Raw genomic sequence first — 15,678 nt, 5'->3', positions numbered from 1 at the left:
TAAGAATACTCTTGTCACTTGCAACAACCTTAGATTGGCCTCTACAACAATTGGACATCAAGAATGCTTTCTTGAATGGAGATTTGAAGAAGAAGTTTATATGCATCCTCCGCCGGGTTTTGAACAAGGGTTTGGATCAAAGGTGTGTAGGTTAAAAAAGTCATTGTATAGTCTTAAACAATCACCGAGAACATGGTTCGAAAAATTTACTCGGTGTAAAAAGGCAAGGGTATAGTCAAGCTCAAACCAATCACACTATGTTCATCAAGCTTTTAGGAGATGGAAAGATAACTATTTTGATAGTGTATGTGGATGATATCATACTTACGGAAGATGATGAGAATGAGATGAATCGGTTGAAGACTTGTCTAACAGCAGAATTTGAGATCAAAGACTTGGGATCCCTAAGGTATTTTCTTGGAATAGAGGTGGCTTGGTCCAAGAAAGGGATTGTGGTCTCACAATGAAAATATATTCTAGATCTACTCAAAGAGACTAGGATGAGTGGCTACAAACCTGTAGATACACCAATTGATCCTAACAAAAACCTCGGAGATAGCAAACAAAAGGCTCCTGTAAATACAGCTCATTACCAAAGATTAGTGGGGAAGTTGATTTATTTGTCTCATACACGGCTTGACATTGCATTTGCGGTTAGTATGGTGAGTCAATTTATGCATTCTCCAAGTAAAGAGCATCTTGAAGCCGCTTATCGAATACTAAGATACTTGAAGAGCTCTCCAAGAAAAGGTTTACTCTTCAAGAAGGGCGGACAACAAACAATTGAAGCCTACACAGATGTAAACTGGGTTGGGCCCATGACAAATAGAAAGTCTACATCCAGGTATTGCACGTATGTTTGAGGGAATCTAGTTACATGGAGAAGCAAGAAGCAAAATATAGTAACCTAATGCAGCGCAGAGGCTAAGTTTAGAGCAATGGCTAATGGAGTGTGTGAAATCATATGGTTACAACGAGTACTTGAAGAGTTGAAGCAACCAATAAACATGCCTATAAAGCTATATTGTGACAACAAATCAAGTATAAGCATAGCTCACAACCCAGTGCAACACAACAAGACCAAACACATTGAGATTGATAGACACTTCATAAAAGAAAAACTTGAAGCAAGACTTATTTGCATGTTGTTTGTTCCTACAACACAACAAACTGTTGACATTTTAACAAAGGGATTGTTTCAACCAAACTTTGAACTTCTTGTTAGCAAGTTGGGCATGATTGACATTTATGCTCCAACTTGAGAGGGAGTGTTGAAGAAAGTTAGGAAGTTAGTTAGGATTTTTTATGTTTTCCTTTAATAAAATCCAATAACAAACTTGGCGTAGATAGGACATTTCCTATTTTTTTCTCTTCAATTACTATTTTTTTCTCTTTACCTAGGATTCTAGGCTGCTAGGAGTCTCACTTCATTAGAATTCTAGGCGGCTAAGAGTCTCACTTAGTTAGGATTCTAGGCTGCTAAGAGTACTATCTATTTAAGAAATTAAATGAAAAAAGGAAAATTTTGAATTTTCTTCCAAACGGCTTTTACCTATTCACCCTCCTTTTAAGTGCACAAGCATATATTTAGACACTTTTTTCACAAATAGCAAATAATAAATACTAAACAAAACTTAGAAGTCCAAGAATTTGATAATACAATTGAAAATAGAAATAAAACTAAGGTTGGTTTTGGTTCTAGTGAACTTCTGTTGTTCTCATCAGACACCACTCTCTACACCTTTATCACACAACATAAATCTCATACCGCTGTCTGGAGTCCAAGTTGAAACCTTTCTGGGTGCAGCTCAAACAATCTCTTCATTCTGCACTTTTGAACATGAAGCAATGTTTGATTCAATATAAGAGTTTTCCCAGTTCTTTCCATCAAAATTCTTAATCTCCACATGGGTCAGCGTTCCCGGGTCCACACACATGAATGAAACTGCAACCCCATCTTGATTTGATCGTGGAATGTAAAACGAGGTTATGCCACAAATCTTGCAGAAAGTATGCTTTGCAGTATGAGTGCCAAAGGTATAGGTTGTAAGGAACTCTTTTGAATCTCCTAAAAGCTCAAATTTTTCAGCAGGGACAATAAAGTGAGCGTTGCCTCTCATGAAGCAGTTAGAACAGTCACATTTCCAAACTAGAACACTGGCAGGTGCTTCTACCTTCCATCTTACCCTCCGGCAGTGGCATCCGCCACTGTGCACCACTTTCTTGGAATCCATTTCAGAGGATTCTAATCCTTCAGATGCGTAGTTTTCACTTGAACATATACTGGCCAACAAGCTGTCAATGAAGTAAGTCAGCACTTCTATCATGAACAGAAGCATACAGCAACAATCAGATGAGATAATTAGATTTAAATAACGGAACAAGTGACAGGTATATACAAAAATCCGGCTGCAAATACATGCAAGTTCAACAAGAAAATCCATGTTCAGAAGTACCCTATACTTGCAATACTTCTGAAAGTAGTTCTACCAACATGGAAGGACAAAACATATCAGTTGGGTGTAACTTAGATCTAAACCTAATTTAGAATGACCTCTTTGTTCTTCTGGCAAATCATGGAACCCACTGTCAATATAAAAAAGGCAATCATATTTTCTCGTATACGATGTGATGTATCCAGGCACATAGAAATGTTCAATTTCTTGTACTGCAGCATGTGAAACTAGTCCAAATGAAATGAGAGCTAGTTGAAAATTCTTTGGGAGATTTTCCAGAATAACAACATAAAGCAAATGTGGTGAATTATTTCCCAAAAAATCCTACAAACAGGTGCACATAATAATTGAACAAAATGAGAAAAAGAAACAAAAATTGTAAAGTAGTTAAAAGATTATCCATCTTCAATATATTGAACAAACAGATTTCCATGTATAGCCATGAAACAAAGTCCCAGCAGATGTGCACCCTACCACCAAACCAAAATCCTACTAGAGGGTCTAGATCCACACTAACACCAATTCAGTACATCTTCCAAGGCTTCAGAAACACGGTAGGATATGGGCTCTATTTGGATCTCAGAAACAACTAGGTAAAACAAAAATGGAAGGGCACAACCAATTCATGCTGTTTGATTGTGATGGAAAATAGGAAGGCGATTAGGAGAAAAATGTGGGAAGTAAGGGAAAGAACAGGGCAAAAGAATAGAGGGCTCAATTTGGTGCTTTATATTTTCTTTCTTTGTTTTTTCCTTTCTTTTCTCTTTCCATCCCTTTACCATTCACTTGCAGTTTATGACAACCAAACAAAGCCCTAGTGAAGAGGAAGTTGGAGAAAATATGGCCTTTTGAATCCACCTTGATATGTGAGGATTAACCAAGTTGAAGGCTAAAAGGGTCAAGTGAGGGAGAAAGGTTCAAATTAATTTTTAACACCTGTCATGTACTTCAGAAAATGGTACCTAAATACACAGTTCTAGTCCCTAGGGTTATACAAGTTCAACAGAAGCAGCTCCAGGGATCAACAATTTCCATGATGGGTAATGTGTGCACTCTTACAGGTATAGATATTTCATCTAATCATGCAACATTTTTTAGGCTGGCCCCTCAGTGAGGACACTAGTTAGTATGTCTATAACTTATTTATTAGTGGTGGGAGAGGATGTCTACAACCATTAAATAATGGCTCACTTCACTTCTGCCATCACTTTCTTCTTTTCATTCCTTTGTTGTAAGCAAAAAGGGGCTTTTGAAGGATTTATACATTGGTTTACATATCTGATCCATACCCACACTCTGTTAATAGATCTTAGAGGGTCCCTAACTGTGTAACTTCTGTAAACTGAAGGCAGTACCCATCCTGCATGCTCCTATAAGACCCAAAATGTGAAAATTTGACTAAAATCAACCACAAGCAAGTGAAGGCCTTTCAGTTTTAGAGACTCCAAGGTTTGAGTGTGAGAAGCCATGACAAAGGGAGAGCTAAATAGCAGGATGCAGTCAAGAGGAGATGCACTACTTGATATTATCAATGCCACGAAGAGTTTGTCTTCAATATTGTGTCCTTTAAGAGTCAATATTTTCAAGACATCTAAGCCGCTAATGAATTCCCAAATTTTCTGATGATGTATATCAACATGACTCAAGGTACATATAAACGGGAATCCAAATGTGTTGCCCCTTGGTGTGGACAGAAGAACATCTACTGAATTCTTGATTGAACTTGTTGTCAAATACTCCATTGTACAAGGAAAACCCTGTTACTCTATGAAGATTGCAAAAAGGAAATAATGTAATGGATGTTGCCAGAAGATTGTAGTGGCAGATCTTCATGATCCAATGATCACTATAGAAAATAGAGGATAAAATGTAAAACACTAAACAATCTCTATGTTGTGGTGGATTTACAGGCCCAAACAGTAGACGACTTAAATATATATCTGGTTTTACGAATGCAGATGAGTATCCTATATTTACTGGTTTTGGAATTAAGTTCATGTTCATGCTAATGCACAAATCTATGCAGCTGGACCTATCCACTTGATCATCCTATCTACTCTGCAAGTAAATGACTGTCTGCCTGAGAATTATAAAAGCATTATACCTTCTTTATCATGATCCAACCCCCATCCAAGAACAAAGATAGAGCCTCAGAGCTGCATATCAATGAACCAAAAAGAACAGTGCTGTGACTTCATTGCTTGACAGATTCTACCATAAAACCAGGTAGTGATAATGAAAAGAAAAAACATTTCAAGCAAGGAAAAGTTGTGAGGTTCAAGGTCACAAGGATGGATTTGAAACAAGCAAGCCATTCAACATACTCGCTTATTGTTCTGAGCTACACTATTGAAAGGATGAGAGAATGGTGCTAGGTGAGACCATAGATAAAGAAAGAATCAATTCCGTGTTTCCTCATCAGCCACTCATGAGCTCCTTTTTAACAGGAGCTGGATTCCCTTTGGAATATATACCTTAGAGGGTGTTCAAAACTAGATCTCAAAGAGGGTGTGCAGGTGAAAGTCTTCGGCATGTCTTTCATGCAAACTATTACAAGTTTCATCACCAGTGTTTCATGTCGTTTCATAAGGCATTGATCCTCATTCAATGCATTTGATCCTCCATCAAATCTACAAGACAAATATATCAGTACATATAATTTATAACCTACTCTATGCCCCATGTCAGCCATAGTCTCAAGTATATAACTTCCTTTACTTCTACGTGCAGTGCCAATATTGCAACCATGGAACTATCCAGTACACTGTTTATCTCCTGTCAAGATTATAGAAACGGTTATAGGAGAGATTATATGAGAAATCATAGGAAAGATTTTTGGAAAGATTGCAGGAGAAATTTTGGTAATATTTTTTATTTATTTCATTTTCTTTTACTGTTATAGGCTAATAAATACCCTTGTAGCTTCATTCAGACTCTACAGAAAATGAAATAAATTCTGTTCTTTTCAACAAGGTATCAAAGCACAGTTATCCTAACATCACCATCTCTCCTTGATGCCTAGCTGTCCACTTTCATCTTAAAACCTCCCTACCTTAATGCAAATTTCTTTTTTCTTCTTTTCGAAGTCTCACTTGGATCTTGGTACTTGAATTGTTTCTCATACATCATGGGTGAACATATGCCAACCAAAGACTCGGTTTTCTATGGCTCTGTGATTAGTGTCAAATTAAGTGGACTTATCTCCTATGGTCTAGGGTAGTAGAAGTTTTCTTCAAGGCATGTGGTAAAATTTCTAGCAAAGTTAGTTGATACTAGGGAAGAAGCTAAAGCACAAATTCTGACTTAGCTTTGGAATAGTATGGAACTAGAGGTATTTAATAATGTCTCGTCTCAATTCTGCTAAAGATATTTGGAATACATTAGCTGAAATATCTGTCAAAAATGTCTCTCTTATTTATGAACTCTATCAAAATTTCTTTTCCTGCCAGCAAGGTGATAGATTAGTTCAACAATATTATTAAAGGGCATGTGGGAATAGTTGGTTGTCATTAGGTCTTTACCATAAAGGATAATCCTAATGGTATTGTTGATAGATTGAAGGCTTGTTTGGTGGCCAAAGGAGTCACTCAGGCATACAGCCTTAACTGTATTGAGACTTTTTCTTCTATGGCTAAATGGAACTCAATACAAGTTATTGTACCTATGGCAGCAAATCTAGACTGACCCTTTTGCCAACTCGTGTAAAAAATGTCTCCTTTTGCTGATTTATGACACTCAACGGGTTTCTCACTTGCATGCAATCATACCAATTTTGAAATATCTCAAAGGAACTCCTGGTCGTGGTCTTCTCTATCAATCCTCAGGACATCTATGTATTGAAGGATACCCTGAGTCTGATAAGGCAGGATCTCCCCATGATAGAAAATCAACAATTGGCTATTGCATTTTTTTTTTTTTTTTCCTTTTTGAGGTAATATCATAACCTAGAGGAGCAAAATACAATCAGTTGCAGCGCATTCTAGTGCAGAGGCAGAGGCAGAGGCAGAGTATCGGGCAATGGCAAATACAATATGTCAGTTGGCTTGATCTGGATCCATGATCACAGTCGCAGATTCTCGAACTGATGCACTAAAGTCGTCCCAAACAGGAATGATTGAGTGCAACTGTACTTGTTTAATCTTATCCAATTCACTTACATCTAAACACTTCCCAATTACATGTTCAAGATAGATGAGGGTAGGTTATAAGAAAGGAAAAAAAACCTTTAATTAACTAATGGAGATCTGAACCTACATTCCAAAAGAAATCATGACAATCATGAACCCCCAAATTACGTCAACGAAATTAAGAAAATGGAGCTTCTTTACCTAAAGCAATTACATATAGCAGGCATCAAAGATTTTATAAGCACTCTGAAAACCAAGGCAATTTAAAAAACAGTGTTCTTGGACTCTTACTCCCACTCCTGTTCTTGCTTTCCCTCTCTACCCTGGTTACATAAGTCTAAGGGAGTTTCAAGCTACCGACTTTCACTGACAAAGTCTCACAACACTGCTCTGCAACCAAGCAAAAGACTAAATAAGACACTAGTACAATATTAGAATTTAGACACAACAGAAAGAGTAGTTAGCCTGCCACACAACCTACAAGATAGGAACTGTACTGACTTCTTTCACAATAATGGCCCATTTCTCATCTCAGGTCATTAGATTCCACCCATCTTAAAAAAATTTAAACCAACAATCATTTTCATTGTTGTCCTGTATCAACTTCCATATGTAATAGAAACAATCTCACATCCAAGGCCATCCTTAGACTATATATTCCCATGCCATTCCCTATTCCTATGATGCATTTCCATGCCTATATTTTCTTTCAACAACCAAATATTTCACCTTAAAGTCCCAACTATGATTGCTCTAACACTTAAGCATTTCACAAACATCATGCATTCATCTTGAGATCAATTACTGGGAGTCATATATCTAACTATGTTAAGATATTGCTGTAACATTCTCAGGATTAATATTTTTCTATCTTAAGAAATAATACTAACAAGATGTTCATAAGTTAAAGTCATAAAGGAAACAAGGGCAATCAGAGTAGTGCCTTTTTTTCTCTCTCTGTATCAAGCATAACAGCTTTTTATGACAGTTGACAGAACATTCCATTAATCATTTTAATGGATTCTTTCATCCAGCAAGTATAACAATGCTGCAAGAAATATAACCAATTTGTGAGGGAGTTCATCATTAGAGGGATTTCAAGCTTTGCAATAAGTTTTGCAAAAGATCCCTTGACTAAAATTTTCGACAACCACCCAGCCACACAGACTTTATAGGCTGATCTTCTCTTGATATAAAAATGGTATACAACTTTCATTTTTTTTTTGATAAGTAGTATACAACTTTCATTTTAATGCATAGCATATGACACCTTGAGTCAATAACTACTTTAAGATCCATGTAAACCTCTTTGCTGAATATGACTCTCCCACTTTAACTTTTTTGAATCTAGCTCTTATACAGGTTGCTTCATCAAAACTTGATATCATGTGAAAGTTTAAGATCTAGTATGGGAAATACCTGTTGTCTTTAGGAACTCTAGGTAGCCTGCATAGATTTTTTAATATCTGTGCGACTAGGACAATCTGAAGACACATGTCCTAACCCACCACAATTATAGCATTCAACCGTTTTTCCCTTTAAATTACCCCAATCCTTTTCCTTAAATGAATTTTCAATTCTTTTTCCTTTCTTTGAGTCTTGTTTCCTAATGAGATGGGGTCGCCATTAAAATTGAATAAAATCGGAAGATCAATAGGAGAACTTAAGTCCAAACAAGAATGAGACAAATTAAACAATGAGGGAAGTGAGGCAAATGCTTGGGTCCCTTACAACATTTTTAATGGGGTTAGTCCTGACAAATTTCATAGGATAGCCACATGTAAACACGTTAAGGAAGCTTGGGACATCCTTGAAGTAACCCATGAAGGCACTTCACCTGTGAGGTTGTCTAAAATCCAAATGCTGACCTCCAAATTTGAGAGCATTAGGATGCAAGAGGATTAAACTTTCTCTGCATTCCATTTTGAGCTTAGTGATATATTGAACCCTTGTATTAACCTTGTGGAGATAATACCTGAGTCCAAGACTGTAAAAAAATTTCTAAGACCTCTCCCTGAGAGATTTAGACCCAAGGTTACGATCATAGAGGAAAGCAAGAGCATCGACTCTATGAGGTTTGATGACTTGTATGTTCGCTTTAGACCTATGAGATGTCCCTACTTGATGATTAGAAGCCTCGGGAAACCATATCTAAGGCTTCTAAGAATGGAGGACAAGATACTGAAACTTTGAGCCTGTAGGAATGGAAAAGCTTGTTTTAATGTCTAAACGAAATTGCATTCCAGACCTATTCTCCTTGCATCTTTAAGAAGAATTCCATACCCTCTATCATCCATAGTAGATTAACAAGGTCAGAAAAAAAATTTCACAGCAAGGAAGCAACTCAGAGGAAAAAGAAAAAAAATGGGAAAATGAAAAAGAAAATAAAATGAAATTACCTGATAAGAGCGTATACAAGAACTAAGTCCAGAGAACAAGAGACGACCTCCACTTCCGCTGGGTGTCTAAGATTTAGATAGGGTTGGTTTGTTTTTCCTAACCTTGTTCCTTTGATATTAATATATTATTAAGTAAATTGGTCACATTTAATATTATTAAGTATAATTTTGTTTCTTTTTACTTAAGCCTTTAATGCAAATTGTTTTAAGACTTATGTCATTTTTAAAATTATTTATTTTTTGTTATAATTGTAGGAATGAATGTCACCACATTAATGTTAATTAAGTATTATTTATGACTTCCATTAATACTTATTAATGGAAGTCATTAATGTTATTTATGAGTTTCATTAATATTCATTAATGGGGATATTAATGGAAGCCATTTAGAAAGCCTATAAAAGGGCTTCCCATCCTGAGAAAAGAAATTCTCTTCCTCTCATTCTCTCTGTTTTTCATTTTCTCAACTTTCTCAACTCTCTTCTTTGATTTCTTCTTCCCCATTATATAGCAAAGTAAGATATATTTCATCTTTACTACTTTGATTTGCATTGTATTTGTCTTTGTTTTACAACACGTTATCAGCACGAATTGCTCTAAAGGTAATTCTCGTATCTTAAACTTGAAGTTATTTATATAAAATAAAATTTTACATATTTATATTATTGTTGATTTGTTTTGTTACATATTCTTAAAAGTTATAAACAAATTATTTGATTTTGTTTATAATCAAAGTTATAACAATGCTATCAAGTTATTATAATTGATTCTAATAATATTGTTTTGTCATATATTTGAAATTATTTGACAATGTCGAATCTCACAAAACTCAAATTTGTGGCACTGGACATTTCGAGAAAAAACTCTCTATCTTGGATCCTTGATGTTGAAATACATCTTGATGCAATAATCTTGGAGCTATGATCAAAGAAGGAAATCAAGCATCCCTACAGGATCACACAAAAACATTGATTTTCTTTCGTCATCATCTCCATGAAGGTTTAAAAAAAAAAAAAAAAAAAAAAAAGGTTTTTGATGAAAAATCACTAGTCTCATCCAACTAGATTTGAATCGTTCCCTGAAGTGAATACAATATCATTCCAAACTCGTGAACGTGGATGAGAACGTGGTTATGGTCGTGGAAGAAATCCTCGATACCATGGTTCTTATAATAATAATTCTTAGAAAATGAAAGTCTCATTGCACCACCATAAGTGGAACAATACGAAATGGAACAATACTGAGGCAAAACAAGAAAATGGGAAGCGTTTACAAGATAAACCTCCTAAGAACCATGAGAATAATTGTTATAGATGTGGTATTAAGGGGCATTGGTCACATACCTGTTGTATGCCCAAACATTTGGTCGACTTTTACCAAGCATCAATAAAAGCAAAAGGAAAAGAGATAGAGATGAACTTTATCGATGGTGATGGATTGGACCTAACCTACTATGATATTAATTTATTTGGAGGTCCCAATGAAAAAACAAACCATTTGATAAATGATAAGAAAATTAACATTGACTGATGTTACTTTATATATGAAATAATATATTATTATGTCTTATATTTACATTTGATTTTCTTTTGTTATTTACATTATGCCTTGTTTTTTTAGTTATATCTAAAATCTATGTGTTATTTGGTCTCAAGATGAATGAGGATGATGTATGTCTCGAAGACTGTGCAACCACCCACACGATTCTTCGAGATAAAAGATATTTCCTCGAATTGACATTAATAAAAGCTAATGTAAGTACCATATCTGGTACTACAAACTTAGTTGAAGGCTTTGGAAAAGCAAACATAATGTTGCCAAATTGAACTAGATTCCATATAAATGACGCTCTATATTCTAGCAAATCCAAAAGAAATTTGCTTAGTTTTAAAGATATCCGCAGAAATGGATATCATATTGAAACTATGAATGAAAATAATGTAGAATATCTTTACATTACTTCCATTATATCTGGCTAGAAGCTTATAATGGAAAAACTCCTGGTTTTCTCATCTGGGTTGTATCATACAACTATAAAGCCTATTGAATCATATGCTGACATGAACCAGAAGTTCAACGACCAAAAGTTTTTGTCCTTTGGCATGACAGACTAGGTCACCCAAGGTCTTCAATGATGCATCAAATAATCGAACACTCACTTGGGCATCCACTAAAGAACCAGAAGATTCTTTCGCCCAATGAATACTCATGTGCTACCTGCTCACAAGGTAAATTGATAATCAGACCATCTTTTATTAAAGTCATACCTGAGTCACCAGTCTTTTTAGAAAGAATACATGAGGACATATGTGGGTCTATCCATCCACCATGTGGACCATTCCGTTATTTTATGATCTTAATAGATGCTTCTACTAGGTGGTCACATGTTTGTCTCCTTTCTACACCTAACGTTGCCTTTGCTAGACTCCTTGCACAAATAATAGGATTACGAACACAATTTCCAGATTATCCAATTAAGATAATACGTCTTGATAATGCTGGCGAATTTACTTCTCAAACATTCATTGAATATTGCATGTCAGTAGGGATAAATATTGAGCATCCTATTGCTCATACTCATATCCAAAATGGTTTAGCAGAATCCTTCATGAAACGTCTCTAATTAATAGCTCGACCATTACTAATGAAAACCAAATTACCTACTTCCGCCTGGAGACATGCTATTATGCATGCTACAACTTTAGTCCGTATTCGACCTACAACTTACCATGAATACTCCCCTTTACAACTTGTGCTTGGAAAACAACCAAATATCTCTTACTTACGAATCTTTGGTTGTGTAGTATATGTACCAATTGCACCTACATAATGCACTAAAATGAGTCCCCAACAAAGACTTGGGATTTATGTAGGTTTTGATTCTCCATCTATCATAAGATATCTTGAACCTTTCACAGACGATATTTTTACAGCCCGCTTTGCAGATTGTCATTTTAATGAGAGTGTTTTCCCGTCATTAGGGGGAGAAAAGTCGATTCCTGAAGAACGACGAGAAATTAGTTGGAAGGCATCTACTATGACCCATCTTGATCCTCATACAAATCAATGTGAACTAGAAGTTCAAAGGATCATTCATTTGCAAAATCTTGCAAATCAATTACCAAATGCATTCATTGATACAAAGAAAGTGACAAAGTCACATATCCCGGCTACAAATACTCCAGCACGGATTGATGTCCCTATAAGACTGTTAACAAATGAATCTAAGATACGCCTGAAGCATGGTAAACCTGTCAGCTCAAAGGATGTAACTCCCTGGAAGAAGAGAACCCAAGAAAAACTTGGCACTCTAGAAGAGGCCATCAAAATGACTGATCAGTTTAAAATTGATAAATCTATAGCCTTAGAAGAGGCACAAATAATGCAGAAAGCCCCTAAAGAGGCACATATTGAACAAGAAGCCCCTGAAAAGGCACATATTGAACAAGAAACCCCTAAAGATCCACATATTGAACGAGAAACCCCTGAAGAGGTACAAATACCTGAAAATTGTGAGATCTCAGTAAGTTATGTACACACGGGAGAAAAATGGGATCGAAATAATATTGTTATTAACAATATTTTTGCTTTCCAAGTGGCCTCTGAAGTCATAAGAAATTATGAAGATCCCAAACCACGAAATATGGAAGAATGTCGACATAGAAATGATTGGCCAAAATGGAAAGAAGCTATACAGGCAGAATTAAACTCATTAACAAAACGAGAAGTTTTTGGACCTATAGTCCAAACACCTGAAGATGTAAAACTTGTTGCGTACAAATGGGTATTTGTACGAAAGCGCAATGAGAATAATGAGATCATAAGATATAAAGCGCGATTAGTAGCACAAGGTTTCTCGTAGAGACCTAGTATTGACTATGAGGAAACATATTCTCCCGTCATGAACGCAATCACATTTCGTTTCTTAATTAGTTTGGCAGTCTCAAAAGGACTGGATATGCGTCTCATGAATGTTATTACAGCATATTTATACGGATCCATGGATAATGATATATATACATGAAAATCCTTGAAGGATTTAAATTGCCTTAAGCAAATAATACAAAGTCTCGTAGCATGTACTCAATCAAGTTACAACGATCTTTGTATGAATTAAAGCAATCTAGACGCATGTGGTACAATCGCCTTAGCGAATACTTGCTAAAAGAAGGGTATGTGAATAACCCTATATGCCCATGCATCTTCATTAAGAAATCAGAAACCGGATTTGCAATGTATGTTGATGACTTATATCTTGTCGGAACTCCTGAAGAGCTCACAAGAACAACAAATTACTTGAAAAAGGAATTTGAGATGAAAGATATTGGAAAAACAAAATTTTGTCTCAGCCTGTAGATCAAGCATTTTCCAAATGGAGTCTTAGTACATCAATCAACATATATTAAGAAAGTTTTGAAGCATTTTTACATGGATAAAGCGCACCTTTTAAGTTCTCCAATGGTTGTCCGATCATTTGATGTGAAAAATGACCCATTTCGTCCTTGTGAAAAGGATGAAGAGTTACTTGGTCCTGAAGTACCATATCTTAGTGTTATTGGTGCACTTATGTATCTTGCCAATTGTACACGTCCAGACATTGCTTTTTCTGTCAATTTATTAGCAAGATATAGTTCCGCTCCAACTCGAAGACATTGGAATGGTATCAAACATATATTGCATTATCTTCGTGGAACTACTAATATGGGTTTATTTTACTCAAGGGAATCAAAGCAACAATTGCTTGGATATGCAGATGCAGGATATCTTTCATATCCACATAAAGGTAGGTCACAAACAGGGTATGTGTTTAATTGCAATGGTACTACTATTTCATAAAGATCTATCAAACAAACAATGGTGGCCACATCATCAAATCATTCAAAAATACTAGCAATTCATGAAGCAAGTTATGAATGTATATGGCTAAGATCTATAATCCAGCATACTCGGGAATCATGTGGACTCTCCTCTATCAAAGGTGACCCGACAATATTATTTGAAGATAATGTTGCATGCATTGCACAAATAACAAGGGGTTATATTAAAGGAGATAGAACTAAACATATTTCACCAAAATTCTTTTATACACATGAACTCCAGAAGAGTGGTGAAATTGATGTGTAATAAATATGCTTAAGTGATAATCTAGCATATTTATTCACAAAATCATTACCAACCTCAACATTCAAGAAGTTAATACACAGGATTGGAATGCGTCAATTCAAGGATATCGACATGAGGGGGAGTATGCTTGTAAAAGGGTGTTAGTGTACTGTATTCTTTTTTCCTTCGTCCAGGTTTTCTCCTACTGGGTTTTACTGATAAGGTTTTTAACGAGGCAGTCCTAATATACCAAGAAAAGAATATTGTACTTTTTTTCCTTCGCTAGGTTTTTCCTATAAGGTTTTTTACTAGCAAGGTTTTAATGAGTCATATTCTTTCAATGTGGTGGACAGCCAAGGGGGAGTGTTATAATTGTAGTAATGAATGTCACCACATTAATATTAATTAAGTATTATTTATGACTTTCATTAATACGCATTAATGGAAGTCATTTGGAAAGCCTATAAAAGGGCTTTCCGTCTCTTGTAATATACATCCCGAGAAAAGAAAGAAATTATCTTCCTCTCATTCTCTCTGTTTTTCATTTTCTCAACTTTCTCAACTCTCTTCTCTGATTTCTTCTTCCCTATTATATATCAAAATAAAATATATTTCATCTTTACTACTTTGATTTGCATTGTATTTGTCCTTGTTTTACAACATTTTTAAAATTTATCATTTTTTAAGAAAATTGTATCTTAATGAAAAAGTATAAAAAATATATATATATAGATATACATATATAAAAGAATTCATGAAAATAAATAAGACAAATAAGGGTTAAAAGGTAAAATAAAGATGTAAACTTACAAATAAATTAATTATTTTTACTTATTACTTAAATTTGTTTTTAACTTTAAGTTATACAATTAAGTTATTTTACTAAATATACTTAATTTACTTAATTATTTAAATTAATTTTTTAAGTTATTTTAAACTAGTGTTAAATATGAAGTTGAGTTTTTTTCTTTATGTCCTAAAGCAAGTTATTTGAAAACTTAAAATTTAAGTCATTTTTAAAATTATTTGTTTTTAAGCTTATCATTTGTTAGATTTTTTTTTTTTTTACTTTTATCTTGACCGAAAAAGTCACTTTTTGTCATTTTTGAAAATTTTGTATAAATATTTGAATGAAAAAAAAATTAATAATTAGCAAAGTTATAAATAAAAAATAAAAATCAAATATAATTGAAATAAACCCTCAAAAAACTTCTTTCTAGCTAAGCTCAACCCCTTTAAATCTGAATTTTTTTCTTAAATTATTGCCTAAAAATGAGATCAACAACATAAAAATCACTGAATTTGGGTAAGAAATTGATCTAAAATAAAACCACAAAATTCCAAAACTAAAACCAAAATTCTACCTTATATAACTACTATTTTTGCTTCATAATTTATCAAATTCTTAATGAAATTTAATTAGGGACATTTGTGTTTTGGACCTAGTTGGGCCCAAAAATTAAGCTTTTGGTCCATATAAGTTCACTATTTAAGCCCAAGACCTAGAGGAAGTGTGAAAATTAAGAAGAAGGATATGAATTTTTTATCTTTCCAAAAATGACCTTTATTGACTATGAAAAAAAAAAAGTAAAA

General features: G+C 34.6%; 1 protein-coding gene across 2 annotated transcripts; it reads right to left on the bottom strand.

Annotated features, from left to right (window-relative positions):
• Positions 1-1,535: 1,535 nt before the first annotated feature.
• Positions 1,536-9,075, bottom strand: LOC100245260 (uncharacterized). 2 transcript variants are annotated; one of them, XM_002279675.5, is made up of 2 exons: positions 8,983-9,075; positions 1,536-2,295 (listed from the first exon to the last, which is right to left on the bottom strand). In XM_002279675.5, the coding sequence occupies exon 2, from the start codon at positions 2,232-2,234 to the stop codon at positions 1,809-1,811; it is 426 nt and encodes a 141-aa protein (XP_002279711.1). In that variant the 5' UTR covers positions 2,235-2,295; positions 8,983-9,075; the 3' UTR covers positions 1,536-1,808. The 2 variants fall into 2 exon arrangements, with proteins under 2 accessions (XP_002279711.1, XP_010659876.2); XM_010661574.3 differs by lacking the exon at positions 8,983-9,075 and adding an exon at positions 6,785-6,825.
• Positions 9,076-15,678: the final 6,603 nt, after the last annotated feature.

The sequence above is a fragment of the Vitis vinifera genome, chromosome 14 (assembly GCF_030704535.1).
Source record: "Vitis vinifera cultivar Pinot Noir 40024 chromosome 14, ASM3070453v1".
In the NCBI taxonomy this organism is placed as follows: domain Eukaryota; kingdom Viridiplantae; phylum Streptophyta; class Magnoliopsida; order Vitales; family Vitaceae; genus Vitis; species Vitis vinifera.
Note: the sequence above shows the minus strand (reverse complement) of the source record. Positions and strands in the feature narration are given on the sequence as shown.

Bases quoted from the DNA above. Each gene is read 5' to 3' on its own strand.
- LOC100245260 (XM_010661574.3), bottom strand. From the start codon at position 6,810: ATGCCTGCTATATGTAATTGCTTTAG. The intron at 2,296-6,784 runs GTAAAGAAGCTC...CTTCATTGACAG, and splicing joins GCTATATGTAATTGCTTTAG to CTTGTTGGCCAGTATATGTT.